The 27,285-nt window shown below is 40.3% G+C and overlaps 1 protein-coding gene across 2 annotated transcripts in view; it reads left to right on the plus strand.

The window, feature by feature from the left end:
- Positions 1–26,859, plus strand: part of CHN2 (chimerin 2) — a 287,334-nt gene extending 260,475 nt beyond the window's left edge. For both annotated transcript variants that reach the window (XM_070616121.1, XM_070616122.1), the window contains exons 8-13: positions 10,152–10,236; positions 14,645–14,818; positions 18,431–18,508; positions 20,492–20,629; positions 22,287–22,392; positions 25,060–26,859. In XM_070616121.1, coding sequence (XP_070472222.1) covers positions 10,152–10,236; positions 14,645–14,818; positions 18,431–18,508; positions 20,492–20,629; positions 22,287–22,392; positions 25,060–25,231 — 753 coding nt within the window. In that variant the 3' untranslated portion in view covers positions 25,232–26,859. The remainder of the gene's footprint in view (positions 1–10,151; positions 10,237–14,644; positions 14,819–18,430; positions 18,509–20,491; positions 20,630–22,286; positions 22,393–25,059) is intronic.
- The last annotated feature ends 426 nt before the right edge of the window (positions 26,860–27,285 follow it).

Raw genomic sequence — 27,285 nt, forward strand, 5'->3', positions numbered from 1 at the left:
AAGACCTTGTTCTTTTAAAAGGGCTTGCTCTTGAAAATGGCAGTTAAATTAATTCAGTAGTCATGTTTTAAATGGGTCCTCTTGAGACCAACAGCACAATGCCTTTATCCAATGGAATTTTGGTGGTGGTGGGAATTTCAGGCAACTGAAGAAAGGCTTTCTAGACAAGGTTCTTACATAGGTGAGCACCTTCTCTGCCTGCCAGGGTCTGACTTAAAGCTTATCTTATACCTTCTTGGCGTGTTTTTTATGTAAATAGCAGGACACTGTCATTGTAAATCCTTTACAAACCAGCAGAGCCTGGTGGAAAAAGAATAAGCTTTGACAGCAAACCCAAAAGGGACTCCTCAGTTAGGCCACACACCGGGAAAGTGGCTTGGCTGAGCTGTTCCACAAATGTAAATCAGCTGCTAGTGAGTCCGACCCATATCAAGTGCTTTGCTCTTATTAATTTTGCATTGAGTTTGTTTTATCCCAAAGAACATATAATTCAAAGGGATTATTCTGACTAAATGGCTGATTCTGGCACTTTAAGTCCAGAGAAATGCTCCTTTTGTGTTTTGTGGGGAGAAGAAAAAAGCACCAGTGATCACTCTTCATATTAGTTGTGTATTTTTGAAAGTTCTAAGAAGAGAAAACTATTTAGACATTCATTTTTTTTTTAATTCAGCAAATATAGACGGAGGGCCAGTTATGTGCCAGGCACTGTCAGGTACAAGAAAAGACAGTGGTGACATAAGAATGTGAACTCTTTCTCTCCTGGGTGGTTCTCAACCGGAGTGGTTTTGCTCTGCAGGGACATTTGGCAATGTCTGGAGACATTTCTGTCTCACATGACTCAGGTATGCTAATGGCATCCAGTAGAGACCAGGGATGCTGCTAAATGCCATGCAATACCCAGGACAGGCCCCCACCACAAATTGTTATCCAGCCCCAGTGTCAATCGTGCCGAAGTTGAGAAAGCTTGCAATAGACATTGGGGCGGGGTGGGGGGACTGGAGGGTTCTGAGCAGGGAGATGTCAAAAGAACATTCGTGCTGAAGCCCTCGTAAACCTGAGCGGAAGTTAGCTAGCGCAAGAATATCTCACTTTATGCAATGGGGAGATTCCCAGAAAGCTTTGAGGCAATCAACGTTTTAGAAATTAAGTGCTGTGTGAAATGTACTAGAACAGCTGCTGAATAGACAAATCTCGGGGTCAGTGGTGCCACAGTTGAGAAACCCAGCTCTCCTAGAGCATGTGCTCAGCAGACCTCAGGGAAACCCAGAGTCTTCTGTCACAGGCTGAGTGATTCCCCTTGGCTATTTTTCTTACATCTGAAAAGGTTCACTTCAAGGTCAGTATTTCATCTGATCCTGCAAGAGGGGAAAGTCCAAAGTTAACTTAATTTCTTACAAGATTTCAATGTCACATGATTATGGGAAATGCAGTAGATTATAGGAAAAACCGTTGGCTGAGGTCAGGAGGCCAAGTGCTGCTGCCCCTCTGGGTGGCCGCAGAAGAGCTGCCTGCCCTGCAGCCCCTCAGGTAACTCTGGGCAAAGGCTAGACTAGGTGACCCCCAAAACCCAGTGACTTGTAGCTTGAGAGCGGCTTCAGCCACCTCCAGCCCCCTGTTCTATGCACACAAAGCAGCTAAGAAAAAAACTGCCTTTAACTCAGGGTCTTTTTTCAAACCAAAGTAAAAGAACAAAGTTCTCATATTTAACATAAATAATAAGAATGACCAACTGAGGCAATATGGGTTTAGTCTACACCAGTGATTGTCCACCTGGGTGACTTTGTCCCCTGGGACACGTTCAGCCATGTCTGGAGACACTTGTGTTTGTTCTAGCTGAGGATGCTACTGGCATCTAGTGGGTAGAGGCCAGGGATGCTGCTAACATCCTACAAGGCACCAAGATTTATCCTGCCCCAAAGGTTAATAGTGCCAAAGTTGAGAAACCCTGATGTACACTAAGAAAAAGCAAAATTTCTCAACTGTGGCACATCATAAATAGCGCTTTTTTACAGTCTAGAACCTGGGCTGAGCTGATTATACACTCGGGCGGTGTCTACATTGACCCGTGAAAACATACTTGTTAGGAAGCCACCAGGGACTACTGCCTTCCAGATTCAGCAGATGTGAGACAAATAACATCCTGCTCATTTAGAGTCAAGTCAGAGAATTCTCGCTAAACACCCGAGGTTTTTCTTGACAGCTCTTCTTTCTCTTGTTTTTGCTAAGTAGCCATTCCTGGGCTATTTGTCAAACATACCTTATCTCCTGGAATATCATCTTTTTCTGTTTGGTGTGGTTTTTGAATTCCAGGCAGACCATGCCCAGTATAATAGTCTTGGACAGACATTCTTCCTGTCTGGGGTATTTTCTTCCTGTCTAGAGTATTTTAGTTACTGCCCTAAAGTTTGCAAAATGTTCTTTTTTCTGAAAAGATATTCTTGAAAATCAATAAACTTAAGAGAATGGAAAAAGCTGATCAGTGACTTTTCAGGATATGGGGTATTTCATTGGGACAGTAGACATCATAACTCAACCCCAAAGAAAATGGGTTCAGAGAGAGTGCCCTCAGCATTTACATATAGCCTAGTATCTGGAGATTGTCCTTGTGGACCCAAAAGAAAATTGAACAGTATATCGGCCCTGAAAATAAACAGTGGCCCATCACAAAGAGGAAATTAGGCAGTGGGCCTAAAATAATGTTTAACTAACTTTATGTTCCCCTCTGTCCCCATTTTGTTTTATTTCTGTGGGGACACTCAGAGTTATTTGTTATTCAAAAATGTCTACTTGCGTTTATTTGGCTGGAGAAATGGGATCGAAGGCACTGGGGAGACATTGAGGAGAAACAATGTTGGTAAATATGGGCAGGGCTAATAAGTGTTAAATGCAATTCTGATATGCTTAATTATTTTTTAAAATATTGGCAAAAAGCGAAATTTTAGAAAATCTGTGAGTAGCGTTTCCTGTGTTTCCTGAAGCATTCAATAGGCTGATTTCTGTTTTGTCAATGTGTAGTAAACACTGAAGCTACTCTTCTAATTTCTAAATACTGTATTTTCATTCTTACCCCAAAGTATGGAGATATTTCCCATGCAATTTCTTTATCCACCGGAGATGTTCCAGAGAAGAATTTTGTCATTCCTTTTTTTGCATGACCTACAAGAAAAGAAAGCGTTTCAAAAACCAAGCCCACCTTCATTAGCCTTTGGCTGTGCTCTTTCTTCTTAGAATGTTCTCCCCAAGTCATCTGCCTCCCCAGTCAACACCATCACTTCTCCACCAGCTCCATCTTTCCCAGTCTGGTGAACTCCTATCCATCCTTCAAAACTCAGTTCAAATATCACTTTCCCCAGCCTTCTCAGGAAGAATCTATTGTTCTCTCTATCATGCTACTGTGGGATAATTATTCATGTTGTCTGCTTATTCTTGTAGATGACGTCCTTGAGTGCAGGGAAGTCTGTGCTCCTCTGGTCTCTTTTGACTTTGTATATCCAAGGACTAGTACAGTGCCAGGTTCAAAGCAGGCAGTCGGCATGTAAGTATCAAATAAATGAGGGAATAACGAGTGGGTGGATAGGAGGATGAAATAGGAAATAATTAATCTCTCTGACATCCTTCCCCCACTAATTTGTAAGACCACTTCTGAGATACACAGAGTCTACATTTACGCTTGATTTGGTTTCTGGCCTTTCCACTCTGTACCACTGGTCTGTTTGTCCATCCTGAACGGTGTTTTACTTTTTGTAACTACAGAAGTCTTGATGTGTGTTTGGATGTGTTTTTCTACATTCTTCCACTTATTCGAAGTTATCATGGCTCTTCTTTTCTGCTCCATTCTTCCATATGGATTTTAGGGGCAACTTGTCAAGTTTTGTGAAAAGCACCATGGAGGTTTTGATTGAAACTGCATTGGATTTATAGATTCATTTGGAGGGTGATTGACATATTTACAATACTGAGCATTGCCATACATGAATAAAGACTATCTCTCTTCTTATTTATGTCCTTACTGTCATTTATTTCATTATTTTCTAATTATTTTAGATTTTTGCTGAATTTAGATTTTGCTGTATGAGAGGAGTCTTTAATTTTTTTTTTTTTTTAAAGATTGGCACCTGAGCTAACAACGGGTGCCAATCTTCTTTTTTTTTTCTCTTCCCAAAGCCCCCCAGTACATACTTGTATATTTTAGTTGTGAGTCCCTCTGGTTATGCTATGTGGGACGCTGCCTCAGCATGGCCTGACAAATGGTGACATGTCCCCGCCCAGGATCCGAACCAGTGAAACCCTGAGCCATAGAAGCAGAGCACGCAAAGTTAACCACTCGGCCATGGGGCCAGCCGCAGAGTCTTTGATTTTTATTATTTGATGAGTTATTGCTCGTGTATAGCAGTGCTATTGATTTCTTCATTATATTAAGCAAAGTTTTATTAAGTGCTTTTATGTTAAGCAATCTTGATGGCCTCGTTTCTTCTTTCAATCATATGTCGTATTTCTTTGTCTTGTTACACTGGCTAAACTTTACAGAATGATGCTCAAGAGAAGCCATTCATAGCAGGCAGTCTCATCTTTTTGCTGACTTTAAAGGAAACTGTTCTAATGTTCCATCTTTAAATGCACAGTTTATGATGTGTGCATGATAGATACCTTTAGTCAACTCTTTTTAGGAGAGTTTCCTGTATTCCTAGGATGCTAAGTGCTATTATTATGAAGGGATGTTGAATTTTATTGATTGTCAGTATTCTAATTTTTGAAATGATTGTGGTTTCTCTCTCTTGTTTTGTTATTGTGGTGAATTCTGGTAATACATTAACCACCTTAAATCCCTGCAGAAAATCCTCCTTGGCCTTGACATTTTAAATACAGAATGCCACATTCAGTAGGATCCTTCTTTTAAGGATTTTTACATTTATGTTCATAACTGAAATTGACCTATAATTTTACTTTCCTGTACTGTTCTGGTATAGCAAGATTATATTAGCCTCATAAAGCAAATTGTGGGGCTTTTCTTCTTTTTTTTCCCCTTCCACTCTGCAGTAGTCTGTATTGGCTAGAGATCATTTATTTCTTAAAGATTTGCTAAAACTTAATAAAATCATTTGAGATCCGTGACTATTTGAGAGTAGATGTTTTACTGCAGATTCAATTATTTAATCGATATAATTGAATTTAGGTTTTTCTGGGTTATTTTGAGTCATTTTTGATAATTTATATTTTTAAGAAAATTATTTATTCCACACTACTTTTAATTTTGTGGGTACAAAGTTAGTATTCTCAAGGTTTTTGTTTTCTATCTTTACTGCATCTGCATTTCTGTCCTCTCTTTATAGTTTGTGCCTCCTTTCTTGCTCAATTTGCCCAAAGTTTACTTATTTTATAAATCTTTTTAAAAATCACCTTTTAATTTTTTTATTCCTTTTATGTCTTTTCTTTCTCTTTCATTATATTCTATAATAATCTCTTTTTTGTTGTTGTTTTACTCTGTTATCTTTCCAGCTTCCTCAATAGTATACTTAGCTTATTAACTTTCAACTTTTATTTTCTAATATATGCATTTAAAGCTCCTATACCCCACAAGGAGAGTTTTCTTTGTCTTTCAATTCTAAATGTTTTATAATTCCTACTAAGATTTCTTCCTGGACTGTTAAATTTTAAAAATTCTTTTAAGTTTCCACATATATTGGAGTTGGGCTATCTATCATTACTGATTTTTAATTTTGTTGCATTGCAGTCCGAATACGGTCTCTATAGTATCGACTGTTTTGTAAATGTTGAGGCTTGCTGTGTGGTCAGTTTGTGTAGATATTCATGTGATTTTTAAGAGTGTGTGTTCTTTGATTGTTGGATATGAGGTTCCTTTTATATTCAGTATATTAACTGTAGCTGTTTGATCTATTAATTTCTGTGAGCAGTTGTTAAAATCATTCTGATTATGGATTTGCCTATTTCTCCTTGTAATTCCTTCTGTTTTTCTTTTGTATTTTTGGAGACCTTGCTGTCAGGTACATAAAAGCTCAGGATTATTATACCTTTATGGTAAAATTAAATCTATAATTATTATATAATGACCATCTTTATCGCTAATAATGAAAATCTGTATTTCATATCAGTGTATCTATGTTGAGTTTCTGTTGCCTAGCGTTTGCTCGGTATGTCTTTTTCTATCCCTTTACTTTCAACATTTCTGTCACATATTTTGAGCGTGTTTCTTGCAAAAGTTGTTTAAATATCTGAAAATTTCTGTCTTTTATTTGATGAGTTAGAGCCATTTATATATATGATGATTAGAGACGTATAAGGTTTTTTCTTGGTTTTTTCCTCTATTATGTGTGGTTTTTGTTGCTTTGTTTTTCTCCTCTCTTGTTTTTTACTGGCTTGATCAAATCTTTATGTCTTTTTCTCTTATGCATTTTTAAATTCGTGGATTCCATCCCACTTGGCAGTATTCTCTCTGAGCAGTTTGTTGAAAGTATTCCATAATCTATTATTTTCTTTTTGCTGAGGGAAAGTCTGTTTTCATTCTAATTGCTGTCCTTTTGCAGGTAACCTGTTTTATAGGATTTTGCTTGTGTTTTGGTATTCTGCAGTTTCACTATAATCTATCCATGTATAGATTACTTTTTATTTATCATGTTTGAGACTCATTTAGCTTTTCTTAATCTCAAGATTTTGTGTCTTCTACTAATTCTGGAAAGATCTCAACTGTTTCTCTTTTTGAATATTGCTTCCCTATATGCCCTCAACCCCATCGTCTCTCAGCTTTTCAGGATGACCGCTTCCTTGCTTCTCTCCCTTCTGCATTGCCAGTCTCTTGTACCTATTGTGTCAGTTCCATCGACAAGTCAACATGCCCTAATGTCTCCCGTCTTCTACTAAAAAACATCTTCCCTTGACCCCGTATCTTCCAGGAGCTATCTCGTTGCTCTGCTGGACATCATAGCCAGATTTCTGGATGAATTTGCCTCCACATTTCTCCGCTTCCATACCTCCCATTTATTCTTCAGCTCACTTGAGTATGACTTCTGCCCTCGCCAGTCCAAAGAGACTGCTGTAGCCAAGGTTGCTAATGACTTCCCTGTGTCTGATCAATGTTCATCCCTCATCTAACTGGACCTCTTTCCAGCATTCAGCATGGTTGACCACTTCTTCCCTGAAACACTCTTTCCTCTTGGCTTCTGAAACACTTCACTCTCTTGGTTCTCTCCAAATGTTGGAGCACCAAAGGCTTGGCATTGGCCTCTATTTTCTTCATTTTCTACTATTTGTCCCTAATAGTTTTTATCTATTCATGCAATTTTAACTACCATGTATTTGTCAGAGATGGCCAAATGTATACCTCTAGCCCTCACTCCTCCTCTGAGCTGTTGAATTATGTGTGAATCCCTGCCTGACCCTAATACTTGGAATTTCAGCAGCATTTAAGCTTAAACTGTCCAAAGCTGAATTCTTAAATTTCTCCCCAAAAGACTATCTTCCCTATCACAGCAAATGGTGTCACCACCCACCTGGTTTCTAAAGCTAGAATCTAGGAGTCATTCTTGATTCCTCTCTCCTTCAAAGACCCACATTTATTCTATTATCACATCCGGTAAATTATGTCTTCAAAATATATCTCAGATCCATCCACTTCGCATCTCCACCTCCAGCATCCTGGCCTTGGCCTCTATCATTTCTCGACTAGAAACTACTATCTAGTTTCTGAATCTCTTCTGCTATTACCACTGTCCCATCCATTCTCAACACAATGGTCAGAATATCTTTTTTAAAAAGCATCTTCCGGGAGCCGGCCCTGTGGCCTAGTGGTTAAGTTCAGCGCGCTCCACTTCAGCCACCCGAATTTAGTTCCCCAGGCACAGACCTACACCATGCAATGACAACCATGCTGTGGCTGCAACCCACATACAAAATAGAGGAAGATTGGCACAGATGTTAGCTCAGGGCAAATCTTCCTCAGCAAAAAAAAAAAAAAAAAAAAAAAAAGGCACCTTCCTACTCAAAATCCTTTAAGAACTTCCTGTTGGACCTAGATTAAAACCAAATCCACACATTAATAAAGGCTTCAAGACCCTTTCCTACCTTCAACCTCATTCCAATTCCTCTCCCCCTCACTCTGGCATTCTGGCCACCCTGGCCCTTTAGTTCCTCAGTCACATCAAGCTCTTTTGCTCCTGCATGGCCTCCGTAGATTCCTTCTGCCTGGAATGTAGCTGTCCCTTTGCCCCCACCAGACTGTCTCCTTCTCTTCCTTCAAGCAGCTTGAGGTCACCTTCCCAGAGAGGCCTTCCTGACTGGCGAGGATAACATTGGGGCCTCTCTTCAGTCTCTCTAGTAGCGACCTCATTTTTTCTTTTATAGCCCTTTCCACACCTTTTTTCCTTTTCTTTTTCTTTTTTTGTTTGGAGTTATTGTTATTTTACATATTATTTTATTTAATTGCTCTTACAATTTCAATAGCATATTAACAATTGATTTTGTTGCCATAATTAACCAGCAGTCCCTTTAGAGCATTTCTAGTAAAATATTAAGAAGCCTTTGATGGCTGGATTTAGAAAATGTTCAACTTTCCACAGGACTCTTTACTGAGGGATTCTTTTAGCATCAAGATTGATCTAAGGGAGACTTTGGGTGAATCACGGCCTTGAGGCTCTGTGAGAAGGCGGTGCCCTCAGGATGGACTCTCTGCCTTCCTGCAAGGCGTGCTTTGTCACATCTTGGTGTCACTTCCTTGCAGCGCAGCACAATTCTCCACTTTAGTAAAAAAAATTCTGAGAGACTTTTTTCAAAGCAGAAATAGGATAATGGGCAGTTTGCATGTGATAAACTAAAATACCAAAAGACTATTATAACTTAGTTTTATTGCATAGAAACCATGGTCATAAGTTTCTCTTTTTGATTTATTAACTTATTCAATTTGTCTGTCTTTACAAATCTGCGAGTTCCACTAGGAGGGAACTGGGTCTGTTTGGCTTGCCACTTTATGTATACCCAATTACTAGCATATTTAAATAAAGCAAGATCTCAAAGTGATGCCGTTTTCTTTTTGTTAAGTAGAGCTGATGAGCATTTTCCCAGACTGTTACCAGAGTTGTCATCCTGACTTTTCTATTCAATAAAAGTAGTATACAGACCTCCCAGTGTGTTGAATAATATTGTCTGCATTTCTTTTCTTTTGTTAATGGAGGTTTAAAACTTTAGAAGTCCTTGTATAATGTCTCATAATATTTTAATTTTGTAAAAATTCAAAACCTTTTCATGTAGATTTGCATGCCCCCGAATAGACTCCTGTGGTGGTTTTTGGCTTACCATGGCCACATTTGCTTTCAAGGAAACTTCTAGGTCTGCTTCTTGAAGCTCATTGGTGCTAGAGAACATATATTTTTGGGATTTTTTTAATCATCTCTTAGTACATGGTCCTGTCACAGGAGGACCCGTACCTGAATAATTAGAGATAAGACCATCTTTACTTCATGATATTTAAAATCTTTAACACCTGGCTGGGGCACAAACCAATGAGACTGGCACCTTGGCCAATCAGAAGGGACTTGCAGCTTACACGCATAGAGGCCGCCCAGCCTGCCGAGTGCGGACTCAGTCTCTGGGGAAGGCAGTTCTTTAGATCCTATTGGTAGCCTTCATTTTCCACCAACTCCCTCATCTTTCTAATAACTTTTTTAGAAGTGGCTCACAGCCTTGGAGCCTTTTAATTGTCCTGTAATCATGTCTTTTTTATAGCTTCCTGGATAGTCTGCACACAGTCTGCCTTCCAGAACTTACAGAGCTAACTGCAGGTTATTGCCAGTGGTTTGGGCTCTCTTGGGTTTGTCCATGCAGTGCCTTCTTGCGGGTGATGAGAGTCTCGTTCCTTAGCTGATGGCACGGCCCTATGATCTTACTGTTTCTCCACCTTCCTTTCTGACACTGACCTGGGGCATGGTGGATTGGTGGAGGATTTTCAGAGATCAAAGCACATCTCTGTTTTCTTCAGGTCTGTTTACAACTCCAGCCCACTGGAAAGAAAAGGCCCAGTGAGGAATGCTCGCTCCCACTGAGGGCTTTATTTCTTGACTTTCATCTATTTGTTTCATGTCCAAGGCCACCTGCCTCCAAATGACTCTGAATTTTCTGATATTTTTCTTCTTTCTGGATCACAGGTCCACACGTTCCGAGGCCCACACTGGTGTGAATACTGTGCCAACTTCATGTGGGGGCTCATCGCCCAAGGGGTCCGGTGCTCAGGTAGACCTGGAACTTTCTGTATCCATTTCCATTTGTATAAAGTGCCACAATGTTGAGCTGGAGGGCATCTTTCCAGAGCTGGGAAATAGGCCTACCTTAGCTCAGAAGTCTAGCTTTCTGAAAGATTCAAGGCATCTCTGTGCTTCATGGAGAGACTGGGCTAGGTGTGTGCTAGAAGGAGGAGGAAAATGTCATCTTTATGGAAGAAAAGGAAAAAGTCCAAGCAGGTCCATTTCCTTAGGCACTTACCTGCCACCCCAAATAGGCAGTAATCCTTAAAAGAAAATCAGTTCCAATGGAACTGCATGGATAGAAAAGCCATATTTCTTTCCTATCCCCACTTTACTATAAAAGGCAGGGCATAAAAATAATAGTACTAGTGAACATTCACCACATACCAGGCATTGAGCCAAGCATTTTCTATTTATCATGCCATTTAGCCCCACCAATAGACCTTGGGGGAGAAGAAGTTATTCTCCCCACTAAATAGATGAAGAAACTGAGGCTTGGACATCATTGCTCATTGCCCTTGGCCACATAGTAAATGGTGGAACATTAATTCGACTCTAGAGGCCATACTCAGTATTTTTTGGCTATCAGATTATCAGTGGAACTCTACACGTTGATTTGATATTGCATGTTTTCAAAGCACATTGAAACCCTAGGTCTTTTTCCATATAGAACTAGATGCACACACCCATTGCTAAGAGTACACGACACATCTTATTAAGATACATCTAACAAAATAGCAAAAAATTGCCAAATTAATGTGCAACTGGGCTTCCTAATTCATCTTACCATGCTTTTTCTGACAAGCATTTCTGGCTGGGAGCAAGAACAGCCTCCTGTAATGTAAGGATTGTGTTTCCACTGACACCATGACTGATTTCTTCTTTGCTAGGGTATGATTTTAAAAAATAATTCTTATGAAGCATTTAAAATAAAATAAGCTAATGACACTATGTTAAGAAGATCTGTTTCTCCGTACTGCCCATTTTGGTTCACAGGATCATGGGGCCTTAAATCTTTTCTCTGCTTGGAAGGGGCTATCTTAGCTTCTACTGTGTAGATACAGCAATCACCAGGGGTGAGACCTGGATGGTTCATTAGTGCCCATGCATGTCAGTTATCTCTCCCTGCCCCCATCCCAGAGCTGTGAGACAAGCTGTATCTGTAGGCTCAGAGGCAGCCTCTTCAGAAATGTTCCAGATGCCCAAATTAACACAGAAGGCTTACTCACCAAGAGTCACAAAGTATCTCACAGCTCAACCACTGAGCAGTGTGGCAGAATATTTGAATTACTCAGTAGTCATTAATTCAGCCTGTCCCAATTATACCTATCCAAAATATCCCTAATTGCTGGTATTATCCAATTTCAGCAGGAAACTGGTCCAAAGTCAATATTTTGAGAACAAAACTCTGGGATTCAGATTAGCTGTGAAGAGCAACTTTCTCTGGGGTAAAGGGTTTTTGGTTTTTTTCTGTGTATGTGTTTTTTTTAATAAAACATATTCTAAGGCTGTAATGTTAGTATTTTCCGATGGCCACTGTTTCACCTCATATTTCCTCTGAGCAGCAGGAAAACTGAAAACTGATCCTTAAAGGCTAGACAGAGCCATCATTGCCATCATATGTAAATATTAAATAAATATTTAAATATTTTTACATGAACTAGACTTTATAGCATATAGAATTGTATTTGTTTGCCAAAAGTGAATATTTTTATATTTGTTATAAAACATCTTCATTTTAATAAGACATCAGTTTTTAACTCTACATAAACACACTATTGCTTCAGAACTTAAAATGAAATTTATAAGGAAATTAAAAATAGAATCATCATAGAATTCAGCAATTCCATTCCTGGGTATTATACCCAAAAGAACTGAAAGCAGGCACTTGAACAGACATTTGTACACTCGTGTTCATAGCAGCATTATTCACAATAGCCAAAAGGTAGCAGCAGCCCAAGTGTCCATCAATGGGTGAATGGATAAACAAAATATGGTCTATCCATACAATGCAATATCATTCAGCCTTAAAAAGGAAGAAAATCCTGTCATATGCTACAAGCTGAATGAAGAAGGACATCATGCTAAGTGAAATAAGCCAGTCACAAAAGGACAAATACTATATGAATCCACTTATATGTGGATTCTAAAGTAGTCAAATTCATAGAGACAGAAAGTAGAATGTGGTTGCCCGTGGCTGGGGGAGGGGAGTGTGGGGAGTTATTGTTTATTGGGTATGGAGTTTCAGTTTGGGAAGACGAAAAAAATTTGGAGATGGATGGTGGTGATGGTTGCACACAATGTGAAGGTACTTAATGCCACTGAACGGTACACTTAAAAAGGATTAAAATGGTAAATTTTATGTATATTTTACCGCAATTTAAAAAATTGCTTTAAATGAAGTTTGTGAGAACATAGTAAAAATTCCTAATGAAAAAACTTAAGAATTGCTGGGGAGGCATCTTTACATTTTCTATCGCCATATTTTTTCCTTTTATTTAACTCTTATGTAGTGTTCACCACACTTCAGACTTTATATCTATTAACTTATTTAATCCTCATGATAACCCTAGGAGTAGGTGCTATATTATCTTCATTTTATAAAAGAGGATCCAAACAAGAAAACCAACCAATTCTATTTAGTTCAGTTCACCAAAATTTACATTCACCAAATAGATCTATCAAAATATTATTAAAGTTCACTTGAGTTTTATTGAGTTTCTCATGTTGATAAAACTAAGATGAATGAGAGCTGGTTTTTTCCTTGGAAGGAGGGTAGACAGAGAGAACTCACCAGTAAACATTATGTGAAAATCATCTGATGATTTTCAAAAATCATTTTTTGATGATTTTATAGTTTTAGATCCTCTCAAATCTTTGGTGTGGTTAAGTGCTTTGTAGTAAAGCAGCTGATTGTAATATTCATTATCATGTGTGCATAATATTTATATATAAAATAGATAAATTATATAATATATAAAATTCTTCTTCTTCTTCTTCTTCTTTTTTGGTGAGGAAGATTGTCCCTGAGCTAACATCTGTGCCAATCTTCCTCTATTTTTTTGTATGTGGGATGCTGCCACAGCATGGCTTGATGAGCGATGTGTAGGTCCATGCCCAGGACCCAAACCCTCAAGCCCCAGGACACCAAAGTGGAGCACACAAACTCAACCACTGTGCCAACTGGGCTGGCCCATAATTGTTATTCTATTTTGTGCGTGTGTGTGTGTGTGTGTGTGTGTGAGGAAGATTGGCCTTGAGCTAACATCTGTTGTCAATCTTCCTCTTTTTGCTTGAGGAAAATTGTCGCTGAGCTAAGATCTGTCCCAATCTTCCTCTATTTTATGCAAGATGCTGCCACAGTGTGGCTTGACAAGTGGTGCTAGGTCCACACCCAGGATCCGAACCCGTGAACCCCGGGCTACCAAAGTGAGGTGCGCAAACTTAACCACTATGTCACTGGGATGGCCCCTAATTATTGTTAAACAATCAATATTAGAAAGCACTTTGAACAGACAACACATCAACTTTGAACAACTTCACCATTAAATTTTTATTTTCCAGAATGTAGTCTGTGCCTTGTTATTGTTAGAGAAATTCCATCAGTGGATACCAACTGCTAACAAGACTTTTAATGTGTTCATTGAACTTAAAATCACCTTTTCAGCTTCAGATCTTGATATGAGCTTTATAAATAATTACTCTAATCATCACATTACATGGTGTTGTTCTAAATTGTAAACCCTCAGGTACTCCCACTGGTGTCCAGTTAGACATTACTTCACTCACAGGTGTCAAAATAAGGCAAGTGGAAAGGAAAATGGCCTACCTAAACTGCCTAACAAGGAAGGAGGGAGTGGAAACTATGGGCAACTCTTCAGGAAAGGAGAAGAAGATGCCGATGGTCATGGGTCCCTCAGACCAAAGATCAGAGATTCCTGCAGAGAAAGCAATCATTTCTTCCACAAGAGAAGCATCAAGGCCTTTAGGGGAAATAAACTAGCAAAAGTCCTAGATACCCTTTATGAGGCATGACCAGCTCTGGGAATCCAAGCCCAAAAGCCCACATGTGGACCCAAAGTTTCCAGTCCAAAAAGAGAAAAAAAACCTACAAACAACCTGGCTAGTTACCAAAACTATCTCAGTGAGATGTTGTATTCTTGTGGTCCAGCAACAGAGAAGGCTTAATGAAAAAAAACGGAACTATACAAGAGTTTCGTGAGTAAAGATGGTTTCATGCTCATCTTGTGGAAAGCGTCACCTCTAAATGGGATGGATGTTCCAGAGAAACACAGCAAACCCTTGGGTGTTTTCATTTTTATTTTTGGTAACATATAATTTGTGTTGGGCTTTGACAAAAGGGCCGGGCAAGGCTAATGTGGCTTCTCTGTTTACAGACTGTGGATTGAACGTACACAAACAGTGTTCCAAGCACGTTCCAAACGACTGCCAACCTGATCTCAAAAGGATCAAGAAGGTGTACTGTTGTGACCTCACAACACTCGTGAAGGCTCACAACACCCAGAGGCCCATGGTGGTGGACATATGCATTCGGGAAATCGAAGCAAGAGGTTTGGAAAAGACTCCTTATCATAGTGCCTTTATTTTTACTGTTTATGTTTAGTTTGTCAAGGCAACTTTCTTATAATTGTTAAATCAACTCTCTCCACTATTGATGTTGGGAAATGGTCTGCACGGGCACGCATGTACACACACACACACACATAAACTAAATCCACCCAACTACATCAATTTCTGTTTCGTATCCAAACCATGCATATGTGCACTCAACACAAGCTTGCTAAGCATTTATTTTATGCCCCACATGGAGGATGTAAAAGTCACAGTTCTCACCTTTAAGAAATTCATACTGTTATGTGCAGAATCAGAGGGGCAAATAAATGTTCTAGGTGCATGCATTCAAAACACCATGGAGTCACAGAGGAATACATTTTCATCTTATTTGAGGACAATTCAGAAAGGGTTTATGATAGAGGTGAGGTTGGAATCGAGTCTTAAAAAGTTCTTCTATTAAATAAGGAAAAAATTGTTGAGCAACACATACATTTCCTACCATAGAAGTTTACTCCTAGTATTGATTCTGTTTATTTCAAAGAGGAAACTTAAAAGATTAAAAATATCTATGCAATGAAAAATCAAGGAGGCAAGGAAGATAACATTTCAAGAAAAAGTTTCCTTATGTTATTCTTGAGTCATCTTTCCTTTACTTGTGCTTTTTTTGGCCGCTCTCCAGTATCAAAATGTTCAGTGATATGGCGGATTTCTGGGTGTGATTTGGATGATTGGACCATGTATAACGCTCAAAGTTTCAACTGCTTTTGCCATGTATTGCTCTGCTGTAGTTGGTATCCATTATTCTGTCCAAATTGGCTTAATATATTCTACAGCTATTTATGCTTGGCCAACTATCCCATTCTTTCCTAAGCAAAACAAAAGAGAACATTATAGCTTGTTATCCCAAACCTTTCAGAGATAGGAAATTATTCCCTTTTCCATGCAGGATGAAAATTATAGCTATTCTATTCCCTTAAGACTTACTCACCTAATCTCAGATTGTAAGAAATGCCTCCCTCCTTTTGACTGCTATAGCTGTAAGAGCGTAATGGGTGCTTTGGAATCTGGGGAAGGTATTGATGCACGGGCTGAGCTGGGTGAGAGTTGAGGAGGGGTGTCCTGACTCTGGATGAATGGCTAGGAAAAGTAGCCTGGGGTCCTGCAGTTGAGAGGGCTCTGCGATTTGTGGTCAGATCATCAGCCTCTCTGGAGCCTGAAATCAGGACTTGTGCTTCTCTGGATAAGCTGGGATCATCCCACAGTGATCCTCATCATCAGAGATAACAGATAATTCGGGCAAAGTTACCACCAGGTCTGGTGTCGAATGTGTCCCTGGAGAGTGCAGCACTAAGCATGCCTAATACAAGAGCTAGAATAGCACAAATTAGGAATCTATGCCAGGAGAGTCACAGGCAAGGGATTGGAGCCACAAGTATTAGGGACATGTGCATGTGAGCAGAACCACAGAATGGGCTGGAAGAAATTCACATGACTCTCCGGTTCCCAGCTTTGTTGCCACCACTGCCAACGTCTTACCCCATCTTCCTTCCATAGCAAATTCCTTGTTATTCTCCAAATGCTCTATTATAGCTATTTGTTTCTGCATGGCATGGCAGAGTGAAAAGATCATGGACCTGAAGTTAGATTCCCAGCCCTGTTACATACTAGATATAGTGTGACCTTGAGCAAGTTGCTTACTCCATTTGGATGTCTGTTTCCTTATCTGTAAAGTGAATGGAGTCATAAGGTGGTTGTAAAGGTTAAAATATAAGTGACCATCTAAATGACCTAGTACAGGCCCAACATATAGGATGCAACCTGTGTTATTTCTTTCCACATTTTCTTGGATTGACCAACTCCCCTAACCCCACCTCCAAGTCTGTCTGTCTGACCAACTTACTTAATCCATATGTTTAAATGCTGTCACAGAGACCCCAAATAACAGTGCCTTCAAAAAGATAGACATCTCTTTCTCTTTCTAGTAACAGTCCAGGCCCCAGGAGCAGTCCATGGCTAGTCAAGCAGCTCCCCAGGGGCAGGAACCCAGGCCCTGCAACTTGTTGCTCCGCCATCCTTGAGTGCCCTCATCTGTGTGATCCCAGATGGCTACCACCATCTCACCAACCAAGGGCAAAAGGGCATGCTCTTTCTCTTCAAGGCTACAACTCAGGCGCTGTACACATCACTTCTGCTCTCTTCACATTGGCCAGAATTTAACAGTCACTGCATTGGATGTTGTTCCAAAAATCAAAGGTTCCGTTACAACAGATAATACAGATAAAACAACAGATAATATTGGAAGGAGAGATGGCTGCCTCTGCTGCTCTGGCAAACTCCAGCCCATCCCTCATGACTTCTTTTACAGACAGCTCCTCAGTAAGACATTCCCCGCAGCCTCTCCTGTCATCAGACAGGGTTAGTGTTCACTGTGCTGTGCTCCCATGTGCCGCTGTGTCCTCGCCTCTGTCACAGTGCAGCTTACAGCCATACTGAGGTGTGTTTACATGCACCACCAACTAGAACAGGATGACACACTAGGTCTCGTCTTGTCAGCCAACTCACTTGACCAGTAGTGGTTACCTAGATAACTGTACGAGATGAATTCTCAGACTGAGTGGGGCTCTGTGGGAGAGAGAGCTGAAGTCAATTAAAAATGTCTCCAGTGGTCACAGGAGAGAGGAGGGGCAGTATTTATGCCATGCATTTGTTATCTCTGATGCAGACCCTTATATATGGCAGATGGTACACACTCAATAAATGTTTGCCAAATAAAAAGCAGGAATGTATGTTAGATATCAAGAACTTGACAGAGTGTACTCAGCAGGAGTAGAGCTATTTGTTTGCTTGCTTTTGCTGTAGCTATAGTTTTATAGGAGCTGATTTTTGATATGCAAGATCTGAAATCTGTTCCTCTATCCCTTCTGATTCCTTTGGGACCTGGGTAGGCTTTAGCACAAATCTTAACAAATCGATAAGATCTAAGAGGAGATACCACATCCTTTGTTTAGCCTAAATATACAGCAAAGTTTCCAGAATCATTCATTAGAATTTTATTTCCTGCATCTTTTTGCATGATCATTTATTTGAAAGTGTAACAATGAAATAGATCATATTTAAACATTTAACATATTGTCATTTATTAAACATAAAAGCCTATAAAATTTGTATCATTCCAATAAAATCAGTATAATATGCTACATGTATGTGTGTGTACCTAGCACAGAGCTACATGCAATATGGCACCATGGATTAAGATGATGCTGGGGAGAAAGTGGGTTGTTTCCTGAAGCAGTGCAATCAGCAATCTGATGAACACAGGAAGAAGGAGACCATGATTGATGGGAATCTTAAACATGGGTTCGCTTTTGCAGAGCCAGGCAGGAAGAAGACTAGATCACTGAGGTCTCCACTGCCACGCAAGCAAATGAAGACAGACTTGCATGGAAACTGAGATGGACAAGTCCAAGTTCTGATGTGACAGTGTGTAATATATAAGAGCACTGACTATTTGCTCATTTCCTGATAGCACATGGTATAAATATGATATTAGAGTCTTTTTCAGTTGTTTCGGGAAGTGAAAGTTAAAGTCTGTCTCTCTTTTTTAACAGGATTAAAGTCAGAAGGCCTTTACAGAGTCTCTGGGTTCACGGAACACATCGAAGATGTCAAAATGGCATTTGACAGAGGTAGGCTTGTGCTTTCTTGAATGCCAAACGACTTATCCTTAGCACCCTCTCTTTTGGAACCAGATTTTATTCATAGTGGGAATGGGGTTTCAGAGCTACTGAGAGCTGTTCTTCAGGAAGCCAAGGAATAACAGTTTGCAAATCTCATAGTTCTCTGCCTTTTTGGGGGAAGAGTTTCCTTAAAAGTTGTGAACAAGTAACTACATGGAGAAGTGAGTTTAAGATATTACTTGAATGGGCAGCTAGCATTTGGTGCCATTAAGATTCTTGACTTGGTTGCCCAACATTTATGGTCAGTCCACGTGGCACTGGGGCACCCTTCTGCATCCCCCATCTCAGGAACCCATTGACTCTTCTCCTTCTCCCAAAGTGCCAAAGAAGAGATCATAGGGATGGGGGGTACCCCCAGCACTGAAGTAGGGGAAGCCAGTGGAAGTTTAGGAAATAACTCCTTACTCCTTTTGTTTTTTATGACTATGACATATGTTCTCTAGGCCATACTATCTCTTAGGTCAAATGTCATAAGCGAACTTGGGAACATGTTTGAAAATAGACATCACCAGGGTCCACCCTAGGGACTCCTGCAGAAAGCCGGATGAGCCCAAGAATCTGTATTTCTATTGAACAATACAAATAATTCTGATGTAGCCAGTCAAGGGATGGAACCCCTAGCCTGCTACATAGAACCTCCACCCTGTAGAATAGTAGACAAGGTCTCTGATGATCTGGTTGCCCTATCTGTTCAAGCTCATGGTCACTTCCTCTTCCCCATATACTTTACACCTCATCAGTGCTGAAATACACCTTACCTGTTTTCATGAAGCAGCACCTCGGCTCACATTGCTCTGTCCGTCTAGAATATGTTCACATCTCTTCCTGGCAAACACCTATTAATCAGGTGTCAACTCGAGTCCTTCCTCTTTCCTGAATCCTCCCTGACCACCCCAAGATGAGCTAAGAGTCCCTTTCCTTTTCCCATGTCCCCCCATGTTGCCACATGTCTCCAGCATAGCCATCTTCCCATTTCCTCGCAATCCTTGAGTTGCGTGCCTGATCCCAGTCTGACTAGAGCTATTTGAAGGGAGGATGTCTTTACCTCTTTGATTCACTGGGGCTTAACCGTTCCTGGTACATGGTAGATTCTTAATAAGTGTTTGTTAACTATGTAAATAATAGGATCAGACAGCATATCTGCTACACTCTTACCATTTTCTGTACATCAGCAGCTTTTTTTATCCTCAGAACCAAATTTGCTGAGGCATTGGTTCTTTCTTTCAACTCTCTTCAGAAGAAAATGCTAATAGTCCCTATATGATTAAAACTTTTTTTAACCCCCAAATGTTAATAGCCTGTGATGGTTACATTGGACTGATATTTACTAATGGTAAAACAAAAAGTCAAAAAAAGTCTTGAAAGTGACTGTAAAAATGGTACGAGATATAACATTACCTATATAGGAGGGAAGGCTAAAGTTTCCTAAATTAAAGTCCTGGAGAACAGGGGAGGAAGGAGCAAGTTATAAGAACCTTCAGTGAGCCTGAAAGAAACAATGGAAACTGAAGATATTCAACAGTTATTTTGTATATGTGATCTCCAATCTAAGTCCAAAGAATACTGGTGGAGCTGTATAAGAACTTCTTGATTTTTTATTTTAAATTAGATTTTTATTCTACCATGAGCCTTTGGGTCTAGAATATGAATTACCTTGCTAAATTTCTATTTAGCAAATTACCAGGGGCTGAGACCCAAAGAATGATTTTAACTCTATTTCACTACCCTTTTGCCTACACTTACCCTCAGACCCAAAATCACTCTCACCAAACTTCTTTTTGTTACTTCCTGTATCTCAGGGTTATTAGAGGCCAAAGTAGTCAGCTGAGACTTATAAGGGAGTGTTCATTGCTGGGTCTTTTTTTTTCTTTCTGGGCATGCTTTAACTTGGTGAAATAGGTCCTAATTAGGAATTGGATCATTGTTTTTCAGATGGTGAAAAAGCAGATATATCTGCCAACATCTATCCAGACATAAACATCATCACTGGAGCCCTTAAACTGTATTTCAGAGACTTACCCATTCCTGTCATCACCTACGATACCTATTCCAAATTTATAGAAGTAGCAAGTAAGTACTGAGAGCTAATTTTTTATTTGTACCAAATTTCTAAGCATAATGCTTTTGACTTTAAGAAAATTAAAACTCAGAACTGTTTGAATTATAGTATGAGTACTTTCTTTGCCAAATGAGGGCACAATGGTACCCAGTTAATAGAAAATCAGGCATAGTTCACCGGCTGAGTTGAACCACTACCAAACCAACTCTGCTCGGCTGAAACTGGGTGCCAAGGAGTTCTGTCTGTCCCCATCATTCTCTCTGTGCTGGGAACCAGCACAGCCAGGCCTACTCTTTTATGTTGAAAGCAAGAATGTTTCTGTAGTAAAAAATCAGGTGTTCTTCAATGTGGACTATATAGATTAACTACTTTTACCCATTAGGCAGAATCCCACTGCTAATCGACTAAAGTCACACCCCAAGCCATTGATGCTGTTCAAAATTAATAACAGGCCAAGAATATACTGTGTCAAGTACTATACTGGGAACTCTCACCAATATCCTCTAGTTTAATCTTCTCAACTACCTAATGAGGCCAATATCATAATCCCATTTTACAGAAGTGGAAAGCTAGGCTTGGAGAGCTGAGCTCACAGGGCTTGGAATGGAACATCAGCATTGGTCTTCCATCAGCCCATGGCTGCTCACTCAGTGTTTGGCACTTGGGTCCACTGCTGTCAGAGAGAGGACCATAGGCAGGGGTGGGGATGCCACATTTTGCCCAGGAACATAGTGAGGAAGGGGAGATTCAGATGCTAGACTGCATGACATAGAAGTCAAGTACACTTTGAGGAAGTTTTTAAAAAATATAATCTTTAAAGGTATTTGCTGCTAAATATAGTAATGAGATGCCTGATGGGGAGATATGTGGGCAGGCTGGGGTTAGTCCGAGATGCACTTTGCAGATGAGCTGTGGCCCTACTCCCTGGTAAGAGCATTCTTTCCTGGGTCCTGGTGATCCTGGGTGGAGAAGGTTCTGGCAGCAGGGTACCCTCCGCCCCAGGAGGAATGACCAGAGAGCTTTCTTTGAGTGGCTGCCAATGCCTACCAGAGACCTAAAAAGCAGAAGCTGGCGTGCTTCCTCCCATTGTTATCATGCCTAGCGTCTGCTTCCTAACCTGGACTGTACACCAGCGTCAACCACGCCAACGCTTTGGTGAAAAGCGCCATTAGTACAGGCTGGGGTGGCTGGCTCATCTGCCAAAGCCCTTGCATTGTAAAGTGTATTCAGTTACGGAAGCCTGCCAGGGAAAGACTTATGGGACAACTTCAAGAGAACACTACCAAGCGCGGTCCAATGTGAATGAAAGCTTGTGATAGTGAGATTTCTAGCAAATCCAGCATTCAGGAGATGGGCAAAGCACAGTTTGTGCATGTGCCACCAGTCAGCATTCACAGGACTGCAGATTCCTGAAGGGCAAGGACCATGTCCAGCCTCCTGCCACCCACCCAGGGGACATTCAATATGCATATGGTTCCCAGCCTCAACCCCATTATAGAACAGGCAAGACACGAACAAATTGTTTAAGTGAAATGTTACCTGAAATTGCATGAACTTTTTAGACTTCCCCTCCATCTGTAGCCAGAACAAACCAAACCCCTTGTTACTTCTCTGAAAACTTGAAGGTTATGACACTGCACTAATATTCATTATGTGTGATCTTCACAGAAATCTCCAATGCGGATGAGAGGCTGGAAGCAGTCCATGAAGTACTGATGCTGCTGCCTCCTGCCCACTATGAGACCCTCAGATACCTAATGATCCACCTCAAGAAGTAAGTTGACACCTCCTTGACATTAGGAAAGGTCTAATGTATCGTTAGGCACAAACTCTATCTGACCCGGGACAGTTAATGCATTAGGAGAATTCACAACCTTCCCCCCTAACCCACTGAGTAGGCAGATACTCCTTCAAGATGAACTGTGCTGCCTTCTCCCAGGCCAGCCCCATTCATAACTGCTAGAACACTCTGTGCCAGGAGCTGCTCCACGCACTTTACGTGTGTTATCTCTGTGAGACGGGTACTGGTAGGTGTCTCATGTTACAGATGAGATTGCTGAAGCTGAGGGAGGTTAAATAACTGATGTGATGAGATGAGGTGAAGCCAGGATTGAAACCCAGGCAGTCTGAGCCAGAGCCCACACGGTGTCTTAACCATTTGTCTACACTGCCTCCATTTCTGCATCCTCCTCCCATGCAAGCCCTGTACTCTGTGTTCTGTTGTTTCTCCTTCTCCTCCCTCCAGTCCCAGACTCCTGAGCCTACCTTCCTTCTGGGCAAGCACGCTCCCACCCCAATCTCTTGTTTTTCTTGACCTATTAGTTATCTATCACTGAGTAACAAATTGCCCAAAAACTTAATGGCTTAAAACAATAAACATTTATGATCTCACAGTCTCTGTGATCAGGAATCCAGGTGTGGCTTCACTGGGTACCTCTGGTTCTAGGTCTATAATGAGGTTGCAGTCAAACTGACAGTCAGGCTGCAGCCTCATATGAAGGCTCGGCTGGAGAAGCGTCCACTTCCAAGCTCACTCATGTGGTTGTTGGCAGGATTCAGTTCCTCCGAGGCTGTGGGAATGGAGGCCTCGCTTTTTTGCTGACTGTTCTCTGGAGGCCAGTTAAATCAGTGCCCTGCCATGTGGGTCTCTCCATAGGCAACTCTCAAAATGGCAGTTGTCTTCTCTCCGAGCAAGTAAGCAAGAGCACCCAAGATAAAAGACAATCTTTCTCTAACCTAATCTCAGAAGTGACATCCCATTGCTTACATTCTGTTTATTAGAAGCAAGTCACTAGGTCCAGCCCATCCTCTAGAGGAAGGGTATGAATCCCAGGTGGCAGGGATCACTGGGGGCCATCTCAGAGGGTGCCTGCCACAGAGGGCTATGCGCTGGCTTATCTTTATGAGAGCATGTGAGACAGATGGAGATGTTTGGGAGTTTACAGAACACCAGAGCCTCTGTTCCAGACTCTTTTTACCTAAGCCATGGATCTCTTTCTTTTACCATACATGTGTACTGGGGACAATGAGCTGGGCTTTGAGATATTAGAGGGATATGGGCACTTCTGTGTGCCTTCCTCTGTGTTTTTGGAAGATACATGACAGCAGCCCATTCTTAGATAAAATGAACCCAAAATTGTCTATATTGACCAATTTACAGATCCATTTAATAAGTCAAAGGAAGCAAGTTGAGAATACCATATAAACACAGGGGCTGAGGTCTTTATTTTTCTATCTTATAAAACATATCCATACTGTTGTTCATATTCAAGTTCATCAGAGATGTAATATTTAGCTCAGAAGATTCCCATTTGGATTAATTTATTGAATTTAAGAATACAAGTAATTTTTGGATAAGTAATAGACTGTAAATGTCAGCCTGGCTTTTAATTAGGTATAAATTATATCAGTGTCCAATTGTTATAGTTTGGAAGGCAAAGTATCATTATCAGGGAAAATGCTGACACATCCCAGTTAAATCTTAAATGCAATAATTTATTAATTTTATCATAGAGGGTTTGCTCACGATCTTGTTTGGTCAGTCATGGTGCCTGAATTAATGGGGAGATGTGAGCAATTTGATAGTGAAAATGCTCTCTTTCCTACCTCCTTCCTAACTTTGCAACATGAAAATAATGCAAGCTGAATTGACCTATTATGAAAGTCCTAAAACCTAAATTCTTTAAAGCAAGAATTGGGAAGTTTGTAATTTTATTCCATTGGGAAAGTATTAAACCAACTTTAGAGTTTGAATTTCACTCTTAAAGACTTTGCAGTTATTATCTGGATGTTGCAATGATGATTTTCAATTCCAACAATAATTGCTGCTCCAGACCTCATCCTGTGGAAACTATAAATAATCTTCAACTGCTTTCCCGTTTGGCCACATTCCAGCCATTCCCCTGTCCCATGATAATGGCCTGGCTCTTCCAAAACTCATGGCAGCCCCATCCTACAAGTAACCTTTCTCCTTTGGCACTAGCCCTGCCAGCAGACAGGGAAGCTGCCCTCAGCTTCCCTGCTCACCAACATACAGACTAGTGGGAAGTGACAAGAGAGAAAAAAGACTTCTGTACAAGCCTAGACTAAAATACGTACACACTAGGGGCCAGCTCAGAATCTGCTGTCTCTTCAAATCGATATTCCCTAAATGACAGTTCCACATTTATTTAGTAAGAAGGACTGATTTTCTAATTTCAAAGATTGCATCTGTAACAGATTTACTTAGTAATTCACTTCTACTGGCTGAAGGCAATGTCAACAATCTAAAAAAGAAAAACTAGAAAATTACCTTTTTAAAAATACTTTTCTGTAATTTTGATTCTCCATTTTCTTTTGCAATTTCCCAAAGAGAAGTTCTTAGGGGCAGACATACATAATCAAGTATATAAATTTGTCTGCAAATCTATGTAACGTCTCTGTGTATATACTTGTTTTGCAGAGTGACTATGAATGAAAAAGACAATTTCATGAACGCTGAAAATCTGGGGATCGTGTTTGGGCCCACCCTGATGAGGCCCCCTGAGGACAGCACCCTTACCACCCTCCACGACATGCGGTACCAAAAGCTGATTGTGCAGATTTTAATAGAAAATGAAGATGTTTTGTTTTAATCCACCAGGGAAATGAGCTGAATGGCCCCAGCCCCCTCTAAATTGATAAGGCTAAAGGAATAAAAACATTTCTTACACTTGATTTGTTTTCCAAACAAGTGACAGAATTTCCTGGACCACAGTGGATTGCCGAGTCGGCTACTGTGTCTCATAGACACTTGCCTCCTCCACATAAGAACAGTGAGGGTGAGGGTGGGAAAAAGCTCCCGCCTTGGGTCTTTGCTGAGCCTCCTGTGTGTCTGTTTTGCTGGAAGAGTGATTAATAAATCCTTCTTTAACTTATTAAAAAACAATGTAGACTTTTAAATTTCAGTCTTATCAGTAATAAAAGGGAACTTAATTCATAGAGGTACTTGATACAGTTATACATTTTCCACTTACAAAAAGAAGACAATTCTATATGTTAAATGTTAAATGAAACTTATATTGTAAAATGTATTTTTATTTTAGCTGCAAGAATGTTACTTTATTTTAGCAAATAGAACTCAATGCAGTGCATTGGTTATTACCCTGTGTTCCTCGTCCTGCCTTCTTGCTGTGATGCCCTGGAAAAGTTTACCGTGAATGCAGTATTATCTTGACATACCTCTGTCCTTATAGTGCTTTTCAATGAAATTTCACCTGCCACACGTGTCCCTGCTTTTGATAGTTTTTGCTGTTAAGCACTGGCATTTTGCTATCATAGTATGTTTATAGCAATTGTAGGATGGTCTGAAACATCCACAAACTTTCTTTCCATAAAAACTTTGTGAAACCCCCAGTATGTTTTGGAATTGGTCGTAGTCTTTCCATGTCATGTGTGCGGTCATTTTACATAAAATGATTTGAGAACACTGGTTGTATCTGGGCCGTGTAAAAAGTTAGCACTTTTCCTCTTTTCTTTTCCGGCAAGCCCTCTGAATTCATCTATTAATGGCAATTTGAATTTTTTTCCACATTTCTGTATTTATGAAAAGTGAATCTGCAGAATAATTGTTGATTTTTTCATTTTGGTTTTATGAACAAGCCTCTTTTTAAAAGTAAGAATGAATAAGTTTGGTTTTTACAAATATTTGTTCCTCCTTGACAAAAGTAGCTCTGTGGAGATAATAATTTAATATGATTTTTGTTACTATTCTTCCATCTTTGTGGTTATATTTATCTTAGCATGAGCTTTTCACACCAAGATTTCTATATTTTGTAACATAGGTAAAATATTCAAAACATCAAAAACTGTAAATCTAGATTTTTTTTTTCTTAAATCCAACAGTGTCTTTTCCTCTGATTGTCTGAGATGATTCATGTAATTACTCACTCATCTTGTTTTGGAGTGACCAGAAGAGAATTTCTGTGTGATAAGTGAGCTGAAAGTCAGGAGGAGGGCAGTGCACGTGTTGTCCTGGGAAGGCCCAAGGGCTGTGCGGATGGACTCCATTGGCACACGGGCGTCCACATGGTTCTGCTTGTTCCCTGCCCTTATTGTTCCTCCCAACTGTACAGATTTGTTTGTTGTAGCTTATGTACTTCTTGATACTGTCAAAAACTTATCTGGAAATGGTTTTATTTTGTGAAGTGAACAATACTTTGTAATTTATGATAGTGTAAATGGAAAGAAAAGCATTAAGTGTATTAAATTCTTCTGTCTATCATTTTGGAGTATGCAAAAGAAATTGGTGTTGGGGAGCGGTGGGTGGGGGTGGGGAGAATATTCAAAATATTGTTCCCAGGTGGGTTTTGGCAATGAAGTTTCTAACATCACCAAAGCACGGCGAGAAAACAGGAACATCCCAGTGAGTCCCCACTTTGCGCCCCACTCCCTCCTCCAGCTTCCTCCTGGAGAGCCGGCTGGAAGTTAGATTCTAATGCTTCACTTTCACTTTCTATAAGACCCATTGCATTTCTGACCTTCCTTGAGAGAGGTGGTGTTTAGAGCAAATCACCCTAGGCCACTTGCAGGAGAGCAGAACAAGAATTTTGGAGCCCGAAAGACTTGAGTTCGAATCCCAGATCTGCCTGTTATCAGCAGCCTATGAACTTGGGAATGAGTTTGCTCATCTGAAAAACTGGGGAAGATA

This window comes from Equus przewalskii, chromosome 4 (assembly GCF_037783145.1).
Source record: "Equus przewalskii isolate Varuska chromosome 4, EquPr2, whole genome shotgun sequence".
Taxonomy (NCBI): domain Eukaryota; kingdom Metazoa; phylum Chordata; class Mammalia; order Perissodactyla; family Equidae; genus Equus; species Equus przewalskii.